Here is a 22,327-nt window from a genome sequence, read left to right as displayed (position 1 = left end):
CCCGGGAAACCCCAAAACCCCCGGGCCTTGGCCAAAAGGGTTTTTTTTTTTTTTTTTTTTTTTTTTTTTTTTTAAAAAACAGGTTAATGCAGAAAAGCCAACACTTCAGCAAAAAAAAAAAAAAAAAAAAAAGTCCCACGTTGACGTCTTTTAAAATTGTCCTGTCTCGGCAAACTTCAAAAGACCCACCCAATGAGTTAAAGGCACCATTTAATGTAATGGACCATGACACTGCTGTGCATGTACTGTAGAGGCAGCTGGTCAGCTGATGGGGAGATGAATAAATGTAGGTTCATACTGGAAGAAGACATGAGAATGGACACTTTTAGGGTTTTATAGAATGGGTGTGAACAAGAACAAGCTTCCTGCGTAATGCCTAGATTTTGGAATAATTTTTTAAAGTTTGGTGATCTTTATTAAATAAAAAAAATACTTTAACAATGTCCATTTAAACATGCTAAAAGGCTAATTAAAGCACAGGCTGACTGTTCATGAAAATCATTTTATTTTGCACAGACAGTACTAGCTGACGTATGAAGAGTTGCGTATGAACAGCTTCTCTATTACTGACTCTACAAAGGCACTTAACACTCCTGCATTCCCATTAGATGGCTCACACAGTCAACTGGTGTCACTCTGAAGCAGCTTTTAAACATGACTCTATCTTCTGCCTGAAGCTAACTCTCACACTGAGCAGGACAAACTGAAGATATGGTAATCCAAAGACAAATCTGAATCGCATGCAAGATTTAAATCTTGTGCCTTTTTAAGCTCTGTTAAGCGCTTAACCAAATTTATTCAGACTTCGTTTTTTCAGAAAAAATATTTAGAATAATTGCCTTTATAATATAATAATTAACATTTTTAGTTAATCCAATTTAAAAGATGTGCAAATCATTACCTTCTAGTAATAACTTAAGGTGTCAACTAAGCTGTGTTGTGATGCTATTAATAAACACATTAGCCTACATGGTATTAGCACTGTCTACAGACTTGCATGGTGCTGCGACAATGACATGAAAATCCAGGACCAGCTAACAAACGCTGTCCCTCCTCCTGAAACAGTAGCCTTTGTCCCCAGAGGGCTTCTGGGACAGAACAGCTCAGCTCGAGCCTGACACCGCACAACACTGGGAAGTCGATGCACACAGATAATTGTCTTTTAATCAAAACAATCCCCTTTTCTCTGCTCTTGCTTGTTTGTCTTTGTCCCTTGTTCAACCTTGCTCCGCTGGTTGTAACCTTTATGAATTCTGGCAATTTTAATCAGTCACAACCTGGGCGTGAGTTTATGCAAGAGCAGTCGATGCTGATCATCAATAAATTAGGAAAAGGTCTTGCGGGAGTGAAACTCAAATTACCTAATTTTATTTATAGGTTTATTTTTAAGTGTAACTAATGGTTTGTGATGTTGATATAGTAACAAATTACCCGAGTCAATCAGTGATTGTCAAGGAGGGATGTTTTTGACCTACAAGCTCGAATGTTTTTGCATGATTATTCATCAATATTTTACGCTAACTTATCTCCTCTCTATGTTTTTCCATCTGTTACCTCACAAGTGAACGTCATTTCAATAGTTTATCCCTGCTCAAAGACTAAACACACTTCCATGATGATTGAACGATTCTTAGATTTTTTTGTTTTGTTTTTGCAAATGCCTGTGTCCAGCAAAAGTCAAACTTTCCATAATCCAGTCCGTGTCATTTTTGATGATTGAGAGGTGTTCGAATCAACAAGAATACTAACTTATTGGGAGCTGTAGCTCACATGGTGTAAACTTCATAAAAGATCATCTTCAGCCAGAACAACAACAACAGGCAGAATCCCTTCTTGGTCATTTGACAGACACTGAAAACAATCAAGCCTTCAAAAAGACTATTTCAATCAAGTCTAACCACAAAGACCCAAATAAAAGCAGTGTAAGCACACACACACACACACACACACACACACAAAAACACATTTTCACAGCTTTACGATGCGTTTGGGGGGCCAAAGGGGTTGTGGGGAGAATGTGTGGGCGGGTGTTGATGGGGGTTGTAAGGATTGTGCTGGACAGAGACGAGCAGCAGAATAGCACAGTGAGAAAGGATCCATTGTCCACCCTATCCACTTTATTGAACAGAGGCAGAGGTTGGCTGCCATTTGCAAATGAATAAATAGTTGGAAAAATGCTAATACTTCATATCTCATTGTTTCATTTTGCAAGTAGTTAGACAAAATGCTTAACATATCCTCATATGATACATAACAGAAATCCTATTTTAATATAAAAAAAAAATACATATATATTGCATGACCTTGTTTCATTGTAAGTCAATTCGAAAATATTAAACACCATTTGCATTTGCAAAACAGTCCGACTCTGGTCGGGGAGAGCCTTCCTCAACTGGGCTGGGCTAAGAGAGACTGAATAAAACATAAAAAAAGATGTTTAATAAATAAACGTTTCAGTTGCATATAATCGCAAATCATGAGAGAAAACTTGGCTCACAAGTGAAAATTGAACGATTATTAACCTCATTTAGGGTGCTTGATCCTAAGCTGTGACATGCTGCTGTCCCGGGTTAAAAGGGGTTTTTACTCCCAAAGCTGCACCATATCAGATTTGTCCTACTTGGTTTATATCCCCTCATTGTACTCCAACTGTCATTGCTTGGATTTAGATTCTTTTTGATGACAGACTCAACAGAATGTTTTTGCATTTTCTTTTCATTTTAGTAGAGATTAATTGAAACTATCAGCATATCCTCAGATATAAGTTACATTTTATGATGCATACCAACAAAAAAAATGATGTAAGTTGTGGCTGTGGTGATAGAAAATGACAAAACCTATAATTAGATAATATTCTAAATGATTTTAATCAAAAGATATGTAATACAATGTGCAATATATGTCAAATTGTACAAGATTATGTACTTTGATGTTTTATTTTAAGCTCTAACCCATAAGATGCAGGTACATGTGCAGTTTTCAATATGTGAAGAAATTCATAGATCAGAGATACAACATAACATCATATATTTCTAATAAATTATCACCACCACACGTTCTGTTGAAAGGATAAAGTTTTACAGTTAACACATGAATTCATGAGTGAGAGTAGAAGACAAAAGCAGATTTGATTGTTTTTCTAAAAGGAAAATATAAGATTATTATAAAATCTGCCAGCTATAGAGCGAGATATCTCTTACCTTATCAGCTGATCTGATCAGAAGCCAGTGAGAGTCCTTCTCTCTCCTTCAACATTTGTTTACTCTGCTGCTCTCCCTCCTCCCTCTCTTTCACTCTCTCTGTGTCAGCAGATTGGCTCTTTGGCAAAATAAACCTGATTTTTTATTTATTTATTTATTTTTTTTACAGAGAAAAGGCAGATTCGACAATTATTTAATCAAAGATTAATTACATGATACCAAGTAATTTTTATTTTTTATTGTCAGGACCATTCTGAAATGTGTGCTACATCACAGCACTTTTGTTTTGTTGACAGACATTTGCAAACAGACAGGATCAAAAGTTTACATTGCATGAGGAGTGGATGATGGCATCCCACATTAGTTAATGTTCAATGTTTGATTTCAGGGTTGACTGATAGAAGCATGTCTCACTTTAATTTTAATAAACCGTGGCACCCTGTATCTTTGACCTGATGGTAACAGTCTGTCTTCATGACTCAGAGTGGTCGGAGTCATGACCAAGTCAGTTTCATGATTCGGTTTCAATTAGTTAGTTTCAATTAGAACCAAATAACTACAAGTGCAGCGATCTCAGCAGTCTGAAGATCAGACAAAACAACAACCTAACACTGTGAGTTTTTGGTAGCGCTTAAAATACATACAAATGTATTTTTTATCTTTACTGCAAAATAACGCTGAGGGAATCATGATATTAGAATCAGAAGTGTGAGCATAAACTAAATGATATTTGTTAATGACCTTTTATAATGACCATCTCGCGAGATGCACTTCACTTGCTGTCCGGCGTAGTGATGGATTGAGGTCTGGACCTTCAGAGGCACATAAAAACAATTACAAAGCCAGCCTTCTATCACCACAAGACATTTTCCAGTGTGACCAGCAGGGGAAGCAATAAAGGAGTAATGTCCTAACAAGATATTGAGAAACTCAAGACTTGATTACTCCACAGGTCGGCCTAAAACGCAATCAGACAACGGCAGCTAATCCAGAATACTGCTGCTCACGTTATCACTAAAATCAGGAAGATAAAGCACATAATCTCAGTTATAAAGTCACTGGCTTCCTGTAGCTCAGAGAATGGATTTTGAAAAACATTACTTTATAAATCACTGAGTGGCTTTGCACCAAAATACATTAAACACCTGTTGTCATTGTATCAACCTTATGGACTACTCAGGTCTTCTGGTTCTTGTTTGCTCTGCATCTCTAAAATAGAACCAAACATAGAGAAGCAGCATCCAGTTTTTATGCTCCTCTAATCTGGAAGAAATCTACAGAAAACTGACAAATGCTAAAACACTGAGCTCTTTTAAATCAAGGCTAAAAACCCAGCTGTCTTATATAAATCACTGGAAAATCATAAAGGTTAGTCTGTTTTTCAACTCGTCATCGTTTTCACTTTGTCTGCAGTTACAACCATCAAAACTCTGCTACTGTTAATTTCTGTATTTCTTTGGAGGAGGTCCTCCTACAGCCAACAACAGTTATCCAACAGTCTACATGCCACTATGTGAAGCGCACTTGGTGGGGGTGTAACATAAATATTTGGATCAGGAGTTTGCCAAATACTATAACCACAGAATAGTCCATGAATAATGAAAATGTTTGTGTGAAGGATCTGCAGGTGCACATAGAAATGAGAGAATGGGTGAAAGTTTAACAATAGTCTCAATTGAAATGCATTCATAATCTACAGTTTATTGGTTTTACACAATGTCTTTTTTTGTGCGTTTTAACTTTCACGCCATGTTTGAGAAGTTTCATTTCTAAACTCAGTCTCCAAAAGAACATACAAGTGAGGAAAAAACAGCAGCTATTCGTAATTAGGTTAAAGCATACATTCTTTTTTAAAAAGTAGAAAATAATAACACTATTCATTTTGTATTCACCCATAATTCACTACACATCATAAAATTCACTCAATTGTTTTACCATGAATTTCTGTTGCAATCACTAAACTGGAAGTAAAACAATTTCATCTCTCATTTACTGATGCTTATTTCATCAACACAAAAAGTTTCCTGCAGTTAAATTTAATATTGTTCTACAACATCAGAAAACTGATTCAACTCAGTTAAACAGAAAATATGTGGAAAAAAGTTAATATTTTTTATCTTTTTTTAAAGTATTAACTTTTAAAAAAGTTTATACTTTTTTAAGTGTTAACTTAAAAAAAGTATTTTTTTAAAGTAAAAAAAAATACCATATTTCATTGGTATGGAATAATCCCACTATTCAATAACAATGAAATATGAACAGATTGCAGGGAAAAATATATCGACGCAATAGAAATCCAAATGCTTTCTAAACCCTCCAAAAAATATCTAAAATTATGCAAAGTAGAAGATTTACTTGCTATTCTAGTATAAAAAAAATAAAATAAAAAAAAAAAACTTGTGTAAAAAAGAACCATCACACTTATAAAATAAAAAAGATGATGACATCTAGTGGTGAAACTGTTTAAATCACTGCACAGATTAGCAAAAAAAAATCTTTATTGTAAAATTACATTGTATGACATATTTGAATGTTCAAATCATAAAACTGGTCAGCTGTACATCACAATATGAATTAAAACAGCACATCATTGAAAAATCCATGAAAGACTAGCTTGTTCAGCAAGTCTCTAAAAACAGTGGTGAGACTAATCACTAATCAATAACAAATTTATTTAAACGTACATAAATCCATAAAAAAAACACACAAGTAAAAAAGCAAAACGCATAACAACATAAACTAACTACATGAACACCTGCAAGTTAACTAAAACTGGTCACTAATTCAAAGGATTAAAGTATTAAAACCCAACTGAAGCATTTTTACTTGAACTTGTTAAGATGTAAAACCACTAACAGAACGGGATGATTAAAATGATTTAGGATCTACAGCTGTAACTCTGTACACAATAAGGCACTTGTGGCAGCCACATTTTTTTTATACATTAGGCGGCACAGAGTTGTACCTCCAAAAATATACAACACAACTCTGAATTAACTACAAAACAAATAAAATCAGGACATCAGATTAGCAGTGGGAGTAACATTTACAATGTCAGAAACCAACTGCATCTTTATTAATCGGTCAAAGCTGCATTGAAGTTCGGTTCACACGACCAGGCTCTCACGACTCACCGCTCCATTCTGCAAAGCAAGCGCAGACATGTCAGTTTTACAAAACAACCACAAAAACATGCATTTTCCTGTAAAGTCATAATCTATATTTTCTCTTCCTGTTCCATGTAGTGTTAGTCACTCAATAAGTAGGAGAGCATTAGGTCTATTTCTACAACTTAAATGTGTACATTTTATTAAACTTTCTTCAGCATTGAGTTATCTGGTAAGTTTTTAGAGTCTGCATTATTTATGTAAGGGATGTTAATTGTTGCCTCGCACTGGGGTAAGACTTCAGTAGAGACGGGACCATTTTCTTTTTTTTTTTTTTAAAAGCTTGGACCTGTCAATACCAGTTTTAGTTCCTTCCTACTTTTCTTCATGAATTATAGGGAAGATGGTTACAAATATTTCTCTCTAGCCTCATTGTCACAAGTGAGTGACACGCCCACACTGTGACTGAGGAGTTGCTGTAAAATACTTTAACAGATGAAATGATTTTAAGCTGACATTTCATGTGTCGTCAGAATCGTCTGTTAGCTGCAGCATGTTACTTAGTTACACCAACATCAGTCTCCATTAGTTTTCTTTGAGTCAGAACCTTTACTCGCAAGTTTCTAAAAGCATTTCAAAGTCGTGACTCACCTTGCGGAGGTTCGTTTTCTGTGAAGATGAGACACTCTCGTTGTCACTGTACGGAGGTGGTCGGGGTGGAAGGTAATCGTCCCGGCGACCAGGAATTCCAGACGGCGGGTTCATCGGAAGTGGTGGTGGCCCACGTTGACCCCTTCCCCATTCCGACCGATCACTCTCGCTGTCCAGTCGCTCCTGGCTGCGCGCCCTCTGTTGCTCCCCCAGCCGTTTCCTCTCCATGGCCTCTCGTAGAAAGCTGTCGTCGTAATCCTCCCGGCCACTCCTGGCGCCGCCGCCATACCTACGGTCCCTCTCGATGTCCATGAGGTCGTCGCGACTATGGGTACGGCGCCCGGCGAGGCCTCCCTGTGGCCCTCTGTCTCTTCCTCTGCGATCATCAGGGGAGTAGTCGCGACGTCTCCGGTCATCGTAGCCGCTGCGAGCGCTGCTGCTCCACTCGTCATCAGAGCTGATAAGACAGCAGGAACACTCTTATTGCAGCTCTGATCGAATCTTTTGAACTAGAGCAAGCTTTGAACATTACAAGACTACAAAGTGGAACTACTCAGTACTACAGGTTCCACATGATTAAAATACTTTTTTCTTCTTCTTGTAAGTAAACTTTAGCAGTAGTTCTACTGACTTTCTGGCTGTTTTAAAAAATATGTCTTAAAGACGGTGAGTGATGTTACACTCTTTTTAGTGGGTGACGCTATGAAGTTAAACTCTTCCATCTCCACCCACGAAAAGTGATCAAGTATGTAGCCGAAACAATTCCAGGGGCTCAACCTTGTTCCTGTTGGTGGGCTGTATGCATATATTTGACCTGCTGATATGTGTCCAACTGTTGTATTATTATAGCTGTATAAAAGGCTATGGTTTGAACAAATGTTGACAAACAGAAAATTATTTTTAAAACTGTAGATTTGAAGGAAAAACTTAATATATCTTAGAGCAAATGGTTTTTCTAAGAACTTAAGTGGAGAATTGTTACTTATAAGATTTTTGAGGTGTATTTAAAAGCAACAAGAGTCATTACAATCCGACTGATGAGGCGTTGCTGAAGTTAAACTCATGGCTTCTTGTTCTCAGTCAAAGCTGGAGCACCAGGAAATGTAGAATCTAATAATTGATGACAGTTGCTCTTCAGTGTCATGCTGTGAGCCTCGTGTCTGACACCACAAAACAGCTAGTAAATAAAAGGAAAACTCTTGCATTTTTCTATTTAACTGCTCCCCTAAAAATGAAATCTCACTCAGAAAATATGTCTGAAATAACTTTACTAAACATAGTTTGTTCAGTTAACATGGAAAGAGAGATATTAACTGAGAGGGAGTGGAGGAACATACTGGAAAATTACAGCTCATGTAACAGCTCAAGTGCTGTTAAAACACTTAAAACAAGAATGTAGTAATAAAGGCTAAAATGCAGTTATTTATTAATGGTGCCTGTAAAAAAAAAAAAATTGGTGTTTGTAAATACTGTATTTGTACTGAAAGGTAAGACTCACCCTCTCCTGCCTCTGGGCTCATCGGGGCCCCTGTGAGGTGGGTGATCATTTCTGTATCGCCGTCCAACGTCATCAAGGTTATCCATAGAGCGAGCATGTGCTCGATCATTCATGTGACCTCCACCGTGGCGTGGGTAGTCATCACGACGTTGCCCTTGCTGGGAAACGCTGCTGATGGTGCTCATGGCTTCGTCTCGGTCGAAAAGTGTGGGCATCGGTGGGCGACCACCACGTCCTCGAGGTTCCACGCTGTCATGCAGCGAGGTGACTGTGCTCATGTTTTCCACTAGGAAAAAAAAAATAATAATAATAATAATAAAGAGATATTCATGTAAAGCTTAGGTAGAAGTAAAGTACCAAACAGAAAGTATTGTACAGGAATCACAGATTAAATCTGAAGCTTTCCCTAAATTTACAAAAGCAATAATTTCCACTGAGTTTGAGAAAAATGCGTCATATGTGGTATTTTTTAATGATAAAGAATTTCAATTGTAACTTGAACCACTTTAAAAAACAGCAACAAAAAAAAGAAAAAAAAAAAAACAAACAGGAAAAGAGAGATATTATTTTAGGGTTCAGATGTTATGACTATTCCACTTTAGTTTTGAGTAAAACTTAAAAAAAACTCAGGATTTTGAGTGTAAGAAAAAAATAAAAATCATGAAGTTGCTGAAAACTAATCTGAAACCAGAAGGTAAAATCAACACATGCAACTGTAACTTGATTTCTCAGAAAACATGAAACAGAGAGGGTAGAGAGTGCAAAACCACAGCATCCTACGCATAATGAGATTTTGTGACCTAATTTTTGTGTGTGAGTAATGCCAGCTCAGTCAGATCTACCATGAGGTTAAAATAAAAAATATATATATTTTTAATGTTGTGCAGTTGCATCGTTGGCAGACAGATGCACTTTTTCAAAGCTCTCATATCATGGGAAAATAATACATAGAAAACATGAATATTTTGGGTCACAACTCTTTCAGACACTGAACAATTGCAATGAAATACTTCTGTAATATGTTGAACCCACCGGCAATGATTAAGTGACTCTTTGACAGAAACCTGATTTATATTTAGACAGAGTAGTTTGTGGCACACCAGTATGACAAAACCACAGGATGTCACTCACAACGGCTATAGTTTGCAGGTCTGGAGGGGTCTAATGAGGCCAGCTCCTTCTCCATGTAGTAAATGGCCCGGGTTGCATTTCCATCTGGGTCCACCTGAATGCGATAACCACTACGAGCTGAGGAGAAAAAACAAAATACATTTATCACTAAATAACCAGAGCTACTTTTGAAACTTCTCTTAATCCTAAAAAAAATATTATATTGATTTGGGCTAGTATTTCAGAAAAAAGTCCATTACACTGCACAGAAATAATTCTGACTTTTTCATTCTAATTTATTTATACTATTGCAACAAATAGTACAGTAAGGACACATTCTGTGTGTCAAAAACACATTTTTATACAGGCCTTGATGTGAGGATTTCCAGCATGATGTGGCGCTATTTCATAAAGTTTCATCTCACTTTGTCATTTCTGATCAGTGCAGAAATGTTGGCTTTACAATTTAAAAAATGTAAACCTTTGGATTAAACCTCCATCACCAATAGTGTTATGCAGATAGGTGCTATACAGAAAAAGATCAGCAAGAACAGCAATACATAGATAGATAAGGAAATTAGTCATGTCAGCTGTAACATTAAATCAAAAATTATATAACGGGCTGCAAACAAATCACAAAATGAAATGTAATCTTTGTGAATGCATCTGGCCCCTCCTCTGATGTTTTCCAGTTGTTTTTTTATAATTCCTTCTCTTTGACCTACATGATTTGCTTGTTTTCTTCTTTTTGCTAAATACTTTGAAGAACTGTTGGGAATACAAACTTTAGTATGCAATATTAAAGTGTGACACTAGGGGGCATAAATTATTCAAGAAAGAACAGGTTTGTATGTAAATTAAATGGCTTTTATTGAGAATTGATGTTTTAATAATTTATAGTCATCTAAATGCATTATTTTGTACTCTGTGGGAGGAAACTCTACCCAGTTTCCATTCTTAAAGCCAACTTTAGTCATTTCAAAGCAAAGCCACATCAAGGTGGAATTTCCACAGTGCTGTAATAAGAAAACTCCTCCAACAAAATAACCCAGAACAATTCAGAGAGCAAGAAACAACCCCCACCCCACATAAACACCACGACACACCGAGCGCCATTTTCCCTTAACTCACTGTGATCTCCTCCACTGTCCTGCAGCAAAGGCACATGAGACCCATGACCCACTGCAAAAAAAGTAAAAAAAAAAACATTTAAAACTTACTTAGGTTCATGTCATTATGATAATTAAAACATCCACACTATTTGTTCTAAAGTTACCTGAGCTGGCACCATCGTAATCGTGGCCGTGATTGCTTTGGGGTTGTCCAACTCCGTTGGGAAAGGGCAGCAGGGGTATGGCGGACTGGTGAAATTGTGAGCCGCCGTACACAGGCTGAGCATACCCGCCAGAATACATGGTGGGAGCATACTGACTGAGCACACCTTTCTTCGCTGCTTTTCCTGCTTCATACACTGCAACACAATGGGAGAGAGCAGATAACATTTGGAAACAAAGTAGTTTCACAGTTAAAAATTGTTCAAGGACAGAAAGCATAAAATCCAACCATTGAGAGGGGAAGCAAACAAAAAAAAAACAATACAGCTGTACTAAGAACTTCCACCATGTATGACCTTTAAATAGATTATCAGCATGTGCTTTAGAGGACTTTTAATTAAGAAAATTAAGAAGTCAAAAACTTGCAACATATCCTCTCTTTGGATGTGTTGCAAAGAGAGGATATGTTTGAATGATCTAAATCATTCAAATTTGGAAATTGATAATACCTAAAAGAAACCAGAAATTAATATTTGACAAGGAAACTTATAAGTGCACATCCAATAGACTTCAAAATAAATTAAAAATCGAATTTGCCAAATTGTGTTTAGTCGTGGAAGTTTTACTAAACAATCAGACTCCAGGTGTGCAATTACTATCAAATGACATAATACTGTAAGCGTTACCTAAAAGCCTCTTGAATGTTAACTCGTATTGCTTTAAAAAAAACATATATACACATTCCCTTTAACCAAAAGGTACAAACAAATACTGTTTACGGTTTATTTACACAGTGTTCAACATTTCATTAACCTTTCAAAAGGAGAGAAGCATGGCACCAGGTCATAGCAAAAAATGCTAATTTCCACTTGCAGTCCCTAGACACAGACTGCAAGTACGATTAAGAGACGATTAAGAGCTCAAGAATTGGTGAAAAGCCAATAAAATAATCAACTACAAGCGTGTTTGATAATTCATTATTTAGATCTCACTAGAACCAAATATAAACTAGATGAAATCTTCATTCTTTTTCTACTTGATACTTACATGCTCGCGGACAGCAGCAGCGATCTGGGCAGCAGGGGCAGCTGATGAGGCAGCAGCAGGTGTGAGGGCAACACTGGCACCAGCAGATTCCGATGAGAATAAGGAGCAAAAAGAAGCCCAAAACTACCAGAAGAACCAGGAGCCAGTCTGTGTGCATCAAAGAGAGACACATATGATATCATAATGTTTGCAGTCTGTCTCTACGCCAGGAAAAAAAAAAAAAAAAAAGCACACTACACTACCCATGAACCCAAAAGGTACTTATAGGTAGCCAAACACGTTTATTTGTAGGTACAAATGTGCACTACAAACAAAGTGGGAGGAAATGAATCAGACAAAAGGAGTAAAAAAAAAAATTACATTTTAATCCCAAAGACTTTGTATTAATTATCTACGCAGAACAGCAAAGAAGAAAGTCTGTGTTGTGAAAAGCCAATTTTGTGCTTAAAAAAAGGAAGAAACAAAAAAACCACATGAGCCCTAACGTGATAAAGTGAACATGTTTAAAGACATGTCAAACTGGTAAATCCAGATTACTCTGCATGTCTGTTCAGGCAGCCCATAACACAGACAGAGGGGACACTGAGGATGAAAAAAAAAACAAAACAAAAAAAAAACAACCTGCACACAAATTAAGAAATATGCACAGAGTTGTTTTTTGTTGTTCAGCGGTTAAATTTATATTGCAACTGAAAAGAAATAAAACAATGCAGTTCAGAAAATGTAAAGACATATATAAAAAAAGAAGATGAGAGAAACTCCTCGACGTGATGCGTTTTTGTCCACGTCGGGACTTTTAGAAGTGCACCATCTCTCAAAGCGTGACAGAGTACTTTGCAGTTGTTCTCACAATTTTATATTAAGACTGTCTAAAGAGTTGAGAATTGTTCATTTTATTTAAGGTAGCGCACACAAGCTCAAAGTCCCTCAGTAAAGCAGTCGGAGGGCAGAGTCGTCCCATCTATTCATTAAAATGAAACCACCCAATATCCCCTACTTCTCTCACACAAAGGGTATTGTACTACCTTCCATAACCAGTAAGTCAATGCCAGGCAGGAGGTCAGTAGTATTAGTCTTTCTCTCTGTGAAAGACAGATAAAGCTGCAATTACTTTAGGGTGGTATCTAACTCTGCTGCTTAATCAGGTTTGTGGAAAATATCTTTTTGACCATAAAATCCCAAAATAGTTCAGTAACTTGCACACTAAGCGTTGCCCAAACTGCTTTTGGTAAAAAAAAAAAATTCTTTTCTTTTTTTCTTACCGTTATATTTCTGAACGTTTAAGAATTTTAGTGAATGGGAACAGAAATGAGAAAGGAGATGGTGAGAAAAGAAAAAATAATAATAATCAGGAGACGTAGGCATAAAATGAAGAAATTAAAATAGCAAAACTCACCAAGCACAAGTAATTCAGTGAATTTTTCATTATTCCCTGAAATATCCGTGGATGACACCACGGTGCAGAAGTAGACACCACTTTCCCCCCATTGAGCGTCAGAGATTTGCAGGTCTGCCTCTGTGGGGGAGAATTTATTTAAATTACTTACCAATATTATAATTCAATTTCATCTTATATGGCAGTACTTTCACATTTGAAGCTGGGGAACAGCCAAGATGACCAAATGCACATTACGATTTAATGAGATTTTCTTGCACTTGTCAAGTGATGTCAGTTCATTTTCAGGGGAAAAAAAATAAACAAATAAAAAAAGCTTTAAGCACAAAGCTAATCTACCCAAGTTGCACACTTTGATCCTGTGGTGACTTGTGCCATCTTGCTGTGAAGTTTGCTTTAACAGGTTGTGCAACAAAAATAATTCATAATGAATCAGGCACCTTCCATAATAATTTGAAGTATTTATAAAGGATTACACAAGTAAACCTTACACGTGCATTAAGTAAGACATATTTTGTTTCTATTAATACTATATAGTCACATCTGTTTTTATGGAGAGCAACACAGAAAAGTAGCTTCTAAAAATACACAAGGGTTCGACATCAAACAAGCATCAGCGTACTCAGAGCAACAACCAATGATTTATGCAAAAATTCAAAACTCCCCTTAACAGATATATGCAATTAATAAGTAGGGCTATTTCTCCAGGTAGCCAGTGTGCCAATAGCAGTTTAAAAAAAAAAAAAAAGATTTAGCTTAATAAGAGGAACTGATGAGTACTTCAGCTTCAGATGCCCTCGTAAAATTTTATTTTTGTGCTGTAGTTTCTCAACTCTACCTCACAAAAATTGTTTTGACTTGCTATGAAATTATATTTTTTGCCACTTTATTCATTTAGAAAAAATTGCACAGAAATCATGTTAGCATTTTTTTGGAATGACTTGTATTCATCATATTTTTGAACCCATCACTTTGAAAGGCAGATCTACATAAAATGTCCGATATTAAATTATACAAAGCTAAGACAGAGCATATCTCCTGCATAACAGTGGAAAGAAAAAACTGAAACAGAAAATATTTAAATGATTTGAGTGTGTAACTTGAGTGCGACTTGTTTACGTCAATGTTTAATACAGAAATTCCAGATTTTAGGAAACAGATTTTTCTTGATCGCGTTCTCTTTCCAAAACAAGTTCATCTGTCAAAATGCAAAATTTCTATCATACTTCATTCAACCCTTAGTAAAGATTTACCCAGTACTGTTTATTAACTTACTGTTTATAATGTTGATCTTGCGAGATGCATATTCTTTGCCCAGTACGACGGAATCGCCGTTCTTAACTCCCACAGTGCGGATTGTTCTGTCTTTATCAGGACAGTTGTTGACGGGGTCAATGTTGGCCTGAGAGATGGCAGTATCCGTACTGCTGGGGCTAAGTGCCACTTGAATGGGGTCCCGGCAGTAGGATTTGTACTTCCATGTGACAATAGGAGGGACAGTGGCACTCGTTGTGTACTCACAATTGAGTGTGACAGGTTGGAAGAGCATGACAACGTACCTCTTGGTTGGACAGGTAACCTCAATAGCCAAAGTAGACTCTGGAAAAGTTTAGAAAATAGTATAAGTTAATAAACAGGTCTACTACTGTCAAAATTTTACATTGTTTTTGCAAACTTGGCCATAGAAATCACCGTAGTCTGCAATATTCAAGGTGTGGTGCAAAAACAATGTTTCTTCATAGTATCACTCAGAGTGGGCAAGTTGAGTCACAGCCATGCGTCATTCTTTCAGGGTGACCCACATTAGTTATGTCCCACTGATCCACATTCCCTTAAGATATTATAAAGCTGAGGAGTCAAAATAAAAGCTTTTGCCATTCAGATGTTTGTCCACATAAATGAGTTGGGGCAATTTAAATATCTACTCCAGTGTGTTAGCCCCATTTCACAGGTCTGCAAGGCTCAACAAGATGAACATCACTTCGAAGAAGATTAAAATGAAGATTCAATCCGGCTTCTAAATAAGTTTAAATGCAAGCAATAGCTGACTCCAATCGGAATAGCTTACAAAATTTATGTTTAATATATTTTATGTGGAAATATTACATTTTTATGAGCCTTAACAGGGAAAAGTTGCAGATTCAAAATCCCAAATTAGACAATATTTTCTTCTACAATTACCCACAAAATCTGACGCATTCTCTTTGGAAACAGAATTACAATGTTCCGTCACAAAGGAACAGATACACGGAAAGGAAACCAAATGCTTTTAGTTTTAAAATCGAACTATTTGAATAACTTTGTGGATTAAATATATAACTTTACAATCTGCAACAAATAACTGTAACAACACAGAAAACTATGTGTTACTCTGTAGGCCAACAGACAGTTATTTTGTACAGAGGAAAACAGAAAAACACAACGGATTTCACGGAAGGGCCCACCCTGTCTGAACGAAAAACAGGCCAACTCACCTGTCGCCATTAAAACGGCGACGAAGACCGTCCAAAACATATTTAATTCTCGCTCCTCGATGACTTAGTTAAAATACACTAAATACAAATTCAAAGTAATTAAAAAAATAATAATAATACTGCAAAAACACTTATTTTAATCTCAGCCAGGCAGCGCCCACTCCATTTTGAACGCCCTGTAGACGAAGAGGAGGAACCTGAATGCTTCACATTACAAAAACAGTCAACAGGTAAATGTTCGGACATGTTGCGAAACACAGGGGGTATCCATTTTTTTTCCCCTTGTTTTCTTTCTGATATGTGTATACTTATCACCAAAATCTGGATTGGGAGCTTTAAAGTCGTTTGAGCTGTTTCATTTGACTTCATAATTTTCACTACAGTAAGCAAATATAGCCAGAAAAATATATTTTCACAAGTTTCTCCTACCCGGAACTACTTGGTACGATCCAGGCACTGCCATCAAAGTTGACATTTGTTAATGTTTCACTCAGTGGTTTCGGCCTGGTTGATAACAGTTTTATCTTTCATATCACTCAGTGAAACCTTGCTTCTCTACAATATTCTGAATTGTACCCATCAAAGATAATACAAAATTAATACACATCAAAGATGGTGTATTATGTAATGAAGTCCTTAAAGCTGTGCCAAACATCCGAAAACAGTTTTCGTTGTGGTTGACATTCTGTAAATGTACTAGTAGAAAAAGAAGGTTCGCTTACAGTTTCCCCCCTACCAAGATGAGGTAGGGCATTATACAGGGTATAAACTATTATCCAGGGTGGCTGCTTCGAAAGGAACCTGGGAGAATAGCATGGACTGAGTGTAATGAGTAAATACAGGCGCTTCATAGACTGAAAAACCACTGAAACTTTTATCGCGTTTCCGTAATGTAGATCAAAAACGGAAACTCAATTATTTATGACACATGGTCATATAAAAATGTGAATATAGCATAAAATCAATTTTAAAAAAAAAAGATTCTGAAAACAGTATCATTTTCTGACAGGTTTAATTTTAGCTTTGTAAAGCAATAAGTCAATCATTAAAATAATCCATATAAAAACTATAATTGCTGTCTAAAGCAAAAAGCCAATTGAATACATATCGCCTGTGACTTTGCATCATGGCAATTTTGGCTGAGTCTCACTTCTTAGTTTTAACCCTTTCTCCAATCTCTTGGTAGTTAATTCAGGCAGTGGTATCCCAGTGAGAAATGGGATGTCAAGAAGCTGACACATCCTCAGATCATCTGTAGATGTCTCATTAACAGCTATCAGCATGCACCAAATGTCACCATACATAAGTTATGCCTATTAAACTGGAGTGGAGTGGATACAGGCTAATTCCTCCTAAGCATTTTGTTAGAAAAATTAAGAGGCTAGATTAATTAAAAGCTACACTCATGATTTATGTAACATAAATTATATATTATGGCCTCTGATTTACTTTACTGTTAGTCAAGTGAAGTTGCTCATCTTAAATATTGATCCGTCACATTTGGTATATATAATTTCTGTTTGTGATCAATCTGCAGTTTCTTCTGAAGCATCTGTACAGGGCCTGAACAACCTGGCTTTAATATCAGTGTAGTATGTAAACATTTTCATCCAAAAGAACATGGCACTCCTACCTGCTTGGATGGATGATGAAGATGATGACGATGTGAATGCCCCCTAACTTTGCTGTGGACAGCAGCTGCACTTTTACCTTGTATCTATGATCTGGATACTCATGTGGTCAAATATGGATCAAACTGTCTAGAAATTACAGTTTCACAATTGAGTTTCAGAGTCATGACTGGTTATGACCTAATCAACTAACTATATGGAAAGTATTTCCATTTTTAGCTGGTTTTTGACTTGACAAATCTATTTGATCTGTTGTGGCTATATCCACCTTGTGCCATCAACCAGTGCCTAATATAACTTTGTTTTCTGGAAGTTAATTGCGACTTTTGAACTTAACCTTGATATAATCACCTGTCATAGAATTTCCTCTAAATGTTTTCTAGCAATGTAACAATGTCTTTAAAACCAATTAATAACTTTTCTCCAGTTGTTCTTTCATTTTATATGTTCAGTTTTAGAACTATTTAGTTTACAGATCTCTGAGTCTGTGTTTCTGTTTTATTAACACATCTGTGATTATATTATGCTCAGTAGTTTTCATGTTTTGACTTCATTTCAGCCATGATGTTTGTTTCTCTGTGTATTTCTTCCAGTTGAAAGAAAAGTCCCCTCCCCCTGACTGTCACCACTGCAGCTGAGACTGAAAGTATGACTTTATATACTTTTAATCAATTAAGATACTTAATATGTATTGCTTTATAGATATAGCTAAAACAGCTTTGCTATAGATAAAGAAATAATAAAACAATGCAAAAAAAACAGTATTAGTTCTGAAAAAGAAAAACAGTTTACACTCATATTTTGGATTCAAGTTGATTTTTGCTGGGCAACTCCAAAGCAACAATGTTACTTGCAGTCAGAAGAAACATGTTGTTGACAGGGGTAAGGATAATATTAGGCCTAACAATATATAAAATAAAATAAAAACTTCACTGGTTATTTTTTTTCTAAAATGAACTCAAATCATAATCAATTAAACATTTTTGAAATGTGTTGACATCTTTCTTTTCTCTCCCTGTGAATGAGCATCTGTGGAAATGACAGAAAACAAATGATTAAAAATACTGTAAATGTTAAGAAGTTGCTGTCAAGCAAAGTTGACAGGATTGCGACTGGATAGAGAATCCATTTCGGTGGTTGAAATATTTTGCATTTACATGGCCAGTCTTTTCTCCTCACTGTCAAATTTAGTTAAACATATCATTCAGTACAATAAGTGTGGCTTGAATCAGCCCTAAAATAAGATGAAACATGTTTTGGCTCTCCTTTTCTGGCGAATGGATTACTACTTCCCTCTAGTGGTCAGTAATACATTTCTGAGTCTATGTATGTTTCTGCAGTACCTGCAGACTTACTGTATTGTAAATGTTTTGTTGTTGTTGTTGTTGTTTTATTCAAAGCTCATAATTCACTGATACAAAATTTTCTGAAGACAGGAAAACATCAGATGTCACTGCATAAACTAAATTTAGGACGGTTAAGTTTTTCAGTAAAATGTTTTGAAAGTTGTGTGATGAATCATACTTAATCTGTTTAAGATCACCCAGACAAGATGAAAAGAAGAGCTGTAATATAGAAACAAATTTTTGTCACTCACTGAGTTAACCTACTTTCAGAAAGTAGACCTTTATTGTACTTGTAATGTGTACACAGTAATACATACCAACACATATTACTCCAGTGTGTGCAGAAATCTGGCCTTTATTGGGATAAGGAAATCAAGCAGCATTAGCGTTAATTTTGCTATATATGTATGTTCAATTTAAAAGTGAATCTTCATTATAAAAGTATTGGTTTTTCAATCAGGCAAATAACATGCTTACTTGTAGCACTCTGTAAACTATAATCACTGCAGACTGATACCAGATAAAGTTAAAGCATGCAGTCTATTTTAAATACTCACTGAGCACGTTATTAGATATACACATTAAATAGTATTTTTATCAGATATGGTAAATCAGCCACCTGGCAGCAACAATGTGCTTATGCATCTGTTGTGTGTGTATGCGTACTTGCACCAGTAGTCGGTCCGTGGAATCTACGGTTGGTGTTTTGCTCTTCTTCACCTACAAAAGAAAGAAATAAAAAAAATATTCAAATAAAACATATATTTATATAATAATAATAATATATAATAAAATAAAAATATTTGTATTCTATATTTTTATTTATTTATTATTATTATTATTACTATTATTATTATTTAAATATTTATTTTATATATATATTACATTAAAATGTCATTGTTTCAGCAGGAACTATTGTTCACGTAGGTCACATGAAACCAATAAAGGACAATGTGTTTTTTATTCTTATGTTTAGTCATAGATTTATGAAGTACTTCTGTAAATCTGACTCACTCTTGTCTCGCCTCCTTTCTCAAATTACAGTAGAAAGCAGATTTGCAATTAAATAATGTTATTTCAGTGGTGAAACAACAGTCACTTAACATCATCAAAGATAAATGTTTTGCAATGCCTTACTTACACCCTTTAGATATGTTGGTAATTTTCAGTCCATTCGTCTCTGCCTCAAATTTCTGGATGTTTATTGGACAGTAGATTTTGATGGTGAAGTCGGAATGGCACACCGAGCAGTTCTTTCCTACTGGACGAACTCCAGAACAATTTGGGATGTTTTCTTTAAATTCTTTTTCAAAGAGAAGGGAGTCATGAGGTCCAAAAATCCTCTCTATGTTTGGGCATCTGCTCTTGTCCCTGCAGGTAAAGCAGTCATGCGTCGTCCAATCTAGAGAAACTTGGATAAAATGAAACATATAATGTGCTTCACGTTCACTGGGTAAAAGTTAAAAGATAATAAACCTGTTTTAAAAAAAATACATTACTCATCAAACAAGGATAGTTACATTTTATGGCCCATCATATTAAACAATTAAATAAAAATAAGGGATTAAAAGTGTTTACAAACATACCAGCAAATCCAGGACAGATAGTGAGTATCACAGCTACTAGATAGCAAAGAGACACTGTAAGAGAAATAAAAGTGCATTTCTACTTATGAGAATTGATTTAAAATGTATATATTAAATTGCTGAAGAAACTTGAGAAGTAATTCGACAAAGTAGCCAAATTACTTTTTCTACTTAAGAATTGTAACAAAATAGACTTGATGTCTATCGTGTTACTTTTTTTTCTATAAACATCCTTTTATATCTTTGTAAGAAATTCCAATATGACAGCAATATGGTACACTCCATATTGTAATTCAGTCAAACACAATTATAGGGTTTTTTAAAGTGACAAAAACTATAAAACTGCATTGAAATGGGTAACAAAGAATAACAAATAATGGTTTTTTTCATTTATGCATGCAGTGGACCTAGATTTAATATCATATCCCTATCCTATTATTTTTCAACAAAATAAGTTATTGTGATTTTGTCTTTTCAGATCTTCTACTGCACCTTTTCTGCCCTCCATTTCAGAAAACATGATGCAACTCATGGAGTCTCTGTAATGGCTGCTGTCTTAAGTGCTTCTGCTTTCATAATGTTTTATTACATATAACCATGACATAGTGAGTAGCACAGATTTATATCTCAGAGGATAAGGTTTCTTGTGTGTTTCATTACCTAAAAAGAGGATGGGAAATCTAAACTAAACTAGTTTCTAAACTAAACATGGATCTTTGTTTGGGCATCTGCTTTTGTCCCTGCAGGTAAGGCAGTCGTGTCGTCCAAAATGCTTTTGGATTGTTTCTGCTTTTGGATTTCATCAAAAGCAGAAACAAAAGGGTTGACAATTGCAACACTGTTCCAGGCATCAGTTTAACATATTTATGTAACATTTAGATGGATCTGTTTCATAAATTCAATAAATGAGAATGTAGCAAACATTTCCTCTCTTTTGATTGTGCAGGTATCCAGACTAACATTTCAAACGTTTGTAAATAATTCTAAACACACCTTCTGTTTATCCTATATTTATTTAGCAAATAATTTTCAAAGACTCTGGCATTTGACATTAACACATCATTATTACGATTAAGTATTGCTAGTCAAAAACTGTGGAATACCTGAACAATACCAGGAATACTAGGTATTCCTGTGTTACCTGCCAAGAATGAAAACCGTTAAAAGCTTTGAATGAAAACCGTTAAAAGCTTTGAATGAAAACTGTTAAAAGCTTTGATACTCAATGTGTTAATCACATTCAACCCAGAACAATATGGATGATCATAATGGTAGTTCAGGCTAGGGGTGTGGGTTAACCACCGAAGTTTCTCAGGAGCTGTTTTCGAGGCTTACGATAAGTGAAAGAAAATTAAAACTCAGCAAAATATACAAGGTTTCTCAGTGACTTATTCAAGCCAGACTAATCAGAAACTGAAAAAAAAAAAAAACAAACTTACATTTTGTCCTTTGCTTTGTGAAAGCGTGCATCATGATCAGTTGCCGTTCCCAAAGCTGTCTGGTAAGTTTTTGACTAATCCAGGAAGTTGTGTTTAACATTTAACATTCACCACGTGGTGGCTTTTCATTTTTGGGCAAGCTAAGCTGATGAGCTTGTAGGTTTTAAAAGTTGTTCCTTACAGAGCAGTATATTGAGAGAGAGAGAGACCATTTCACAACAAGTAGTTGCTACACAACACTCTTGTAACTCATAAAAGTTTTGGCTTAATTTTAAATGCAAACTTGCATCCTCTGAGTGTCATAGGGGAGGCCATCAGACACTAATCAGTCGGTCTAATCAAAGTATTTCTGAGCTACTGTTAGTGTTGCTGTAATGTAAAATGTGCTTTGGGGAAAATAAACTGGGGGAAAAAAATCATAGTCAGAGTTCAGAGACTGGTTTAATAGATTCACTGTGACACTTTAATACACTTTATGCTTTATTGATGCTTCAAAGAAGCAGAGTTTTGAACAGTGATATCTGCCCACACAGTAATCTTGTTCTCATTAGTGGTGATTTTTGATTTT

The 22,327-nt window shown here is 35.7% G+C and overlaps 2 protein-coding genes and 2 long non-coding RNA genes across 5 annotated transcripts in view; all 4 read right to left on the bottom strand.

Annotated features, from left to right (window-relative positions):
- The window catches only part of mag (myelin associated glycoprotein), a 23,132-nt gene extending 19,848 nt beyond the window's left edge, over positions 1 to 3,284 (bottom strand). Inside the window, exon 1 of the mRNA XM_015053229.1 lies at positions 3,201 to 3,284. The gene's annotated coding sequence lies outside the window, so the exon portion shown is untranslated. The remainder of the gene's footprint in view (positions 1 to 3,200) is intronic.
- A 2,396-nt stretch (positions 3,285 to 5,680) lies between these two features.
- Positions 5,681 to 15,976, bottom strand: lsr (lipolysis stimulated lipoprotein receptor). Of its 2 annotated transcripts, XM_015053299.1 has the most exons (11): positions 15,758 to 15,976; positions 14,559 to 14,882; positions 13,284 to 13,403; positions 12,913 to 12,969; positions 11,888 to 12,034; positions 10,843 to 11,037; positions 10,698 to 10,748; positions 9,588 to 9,704; positions 8,457 to 8,742; positions 6,959 to 7,415; positions 5,681 to 6,343 (listed from the first exon to the last, which is right to left on the bottom strand). In XM_015053299.1, the coding sequence occupies exons 1-11, from the start codon at positions 15,795 to 15,797 to the stop codon at positions 6,308 to 6,310; spliced, it is 1,830 nt and encodes a 609-aa protein (XP_014908785.1). In that variant the 5' UTR covers positions 15,798 to 15,976; the 3' UTR covers positions 5,681 to 6,307. The 2 variants fall into 2 exon arrangements, with proteins under 2 accessions (XP_014908785.1, XP_014908792.1); XM_015053306.1 differs by lacking the exon at positions 12,913 to 12,969 and having other exon boundaries at positions 15,758 to 15,975.
- Positions 15,977 to 18,916: 2,940 nt separating this feature from the next.
- Positions 18,917 to 20,024, bottom strand: LOC106960449 (uncharacterized). The gene is made up of 4 exons (XR_001427570.1): positions 19,876 to 20,024; positions 19,401 to 19,454; positions 19,052 to 19,087; positions 18,917 to 18,953 (listed from the first exon to the last, which is right to left on the bottom strand). It is a non-coding gene; the product is annotated as an uncharacterized LOC106960449 (long non-coding RNA).
- Positions 20,025 to 20,043: 19 nt separating this feature from the next.
- LOC106960455 (uncharacterized) lies at positions 20,044 to 21,927 on the bottom strand. The gene is made up of 3 exons (XR_001427572.1): positions 21,760 to 21,927; positions 20,321 to 20,374; positions 20,044 to 20,136 (listed from the first exon to the last, which is right to left on the bottom strand). It is a non-coding gene; the product is annotated as an uncharacterized LOC106960455 (long non-coding RNA).
- Positions 21,928 to 22,327: the final 400 nt, after the last annotated feature.

The sequence above is a fragment of the Poecilia latipinna genome, unplaced genomic scaffold (assembly GCF_001443285.1).
Source record: "Poecilia latipinna isolate Pla-1442-1.1 unplaced genomic scaffold, P_latipinna-1.0 Scaffold54, whole genome shotgun sequence".
Classification (NCBI taxonomy): Eukaryota; Metazoa; Chordata; class Actinopteri; order Cyprinodontiformes; family Poeciliidae; genus Poecilia; species Poecilia latipinna.
The sequence above is the reverse complement of the archived record's forward strand: the minus strand, read 5'-3'. Positions and strand labels throughout refer to the sequence as shown.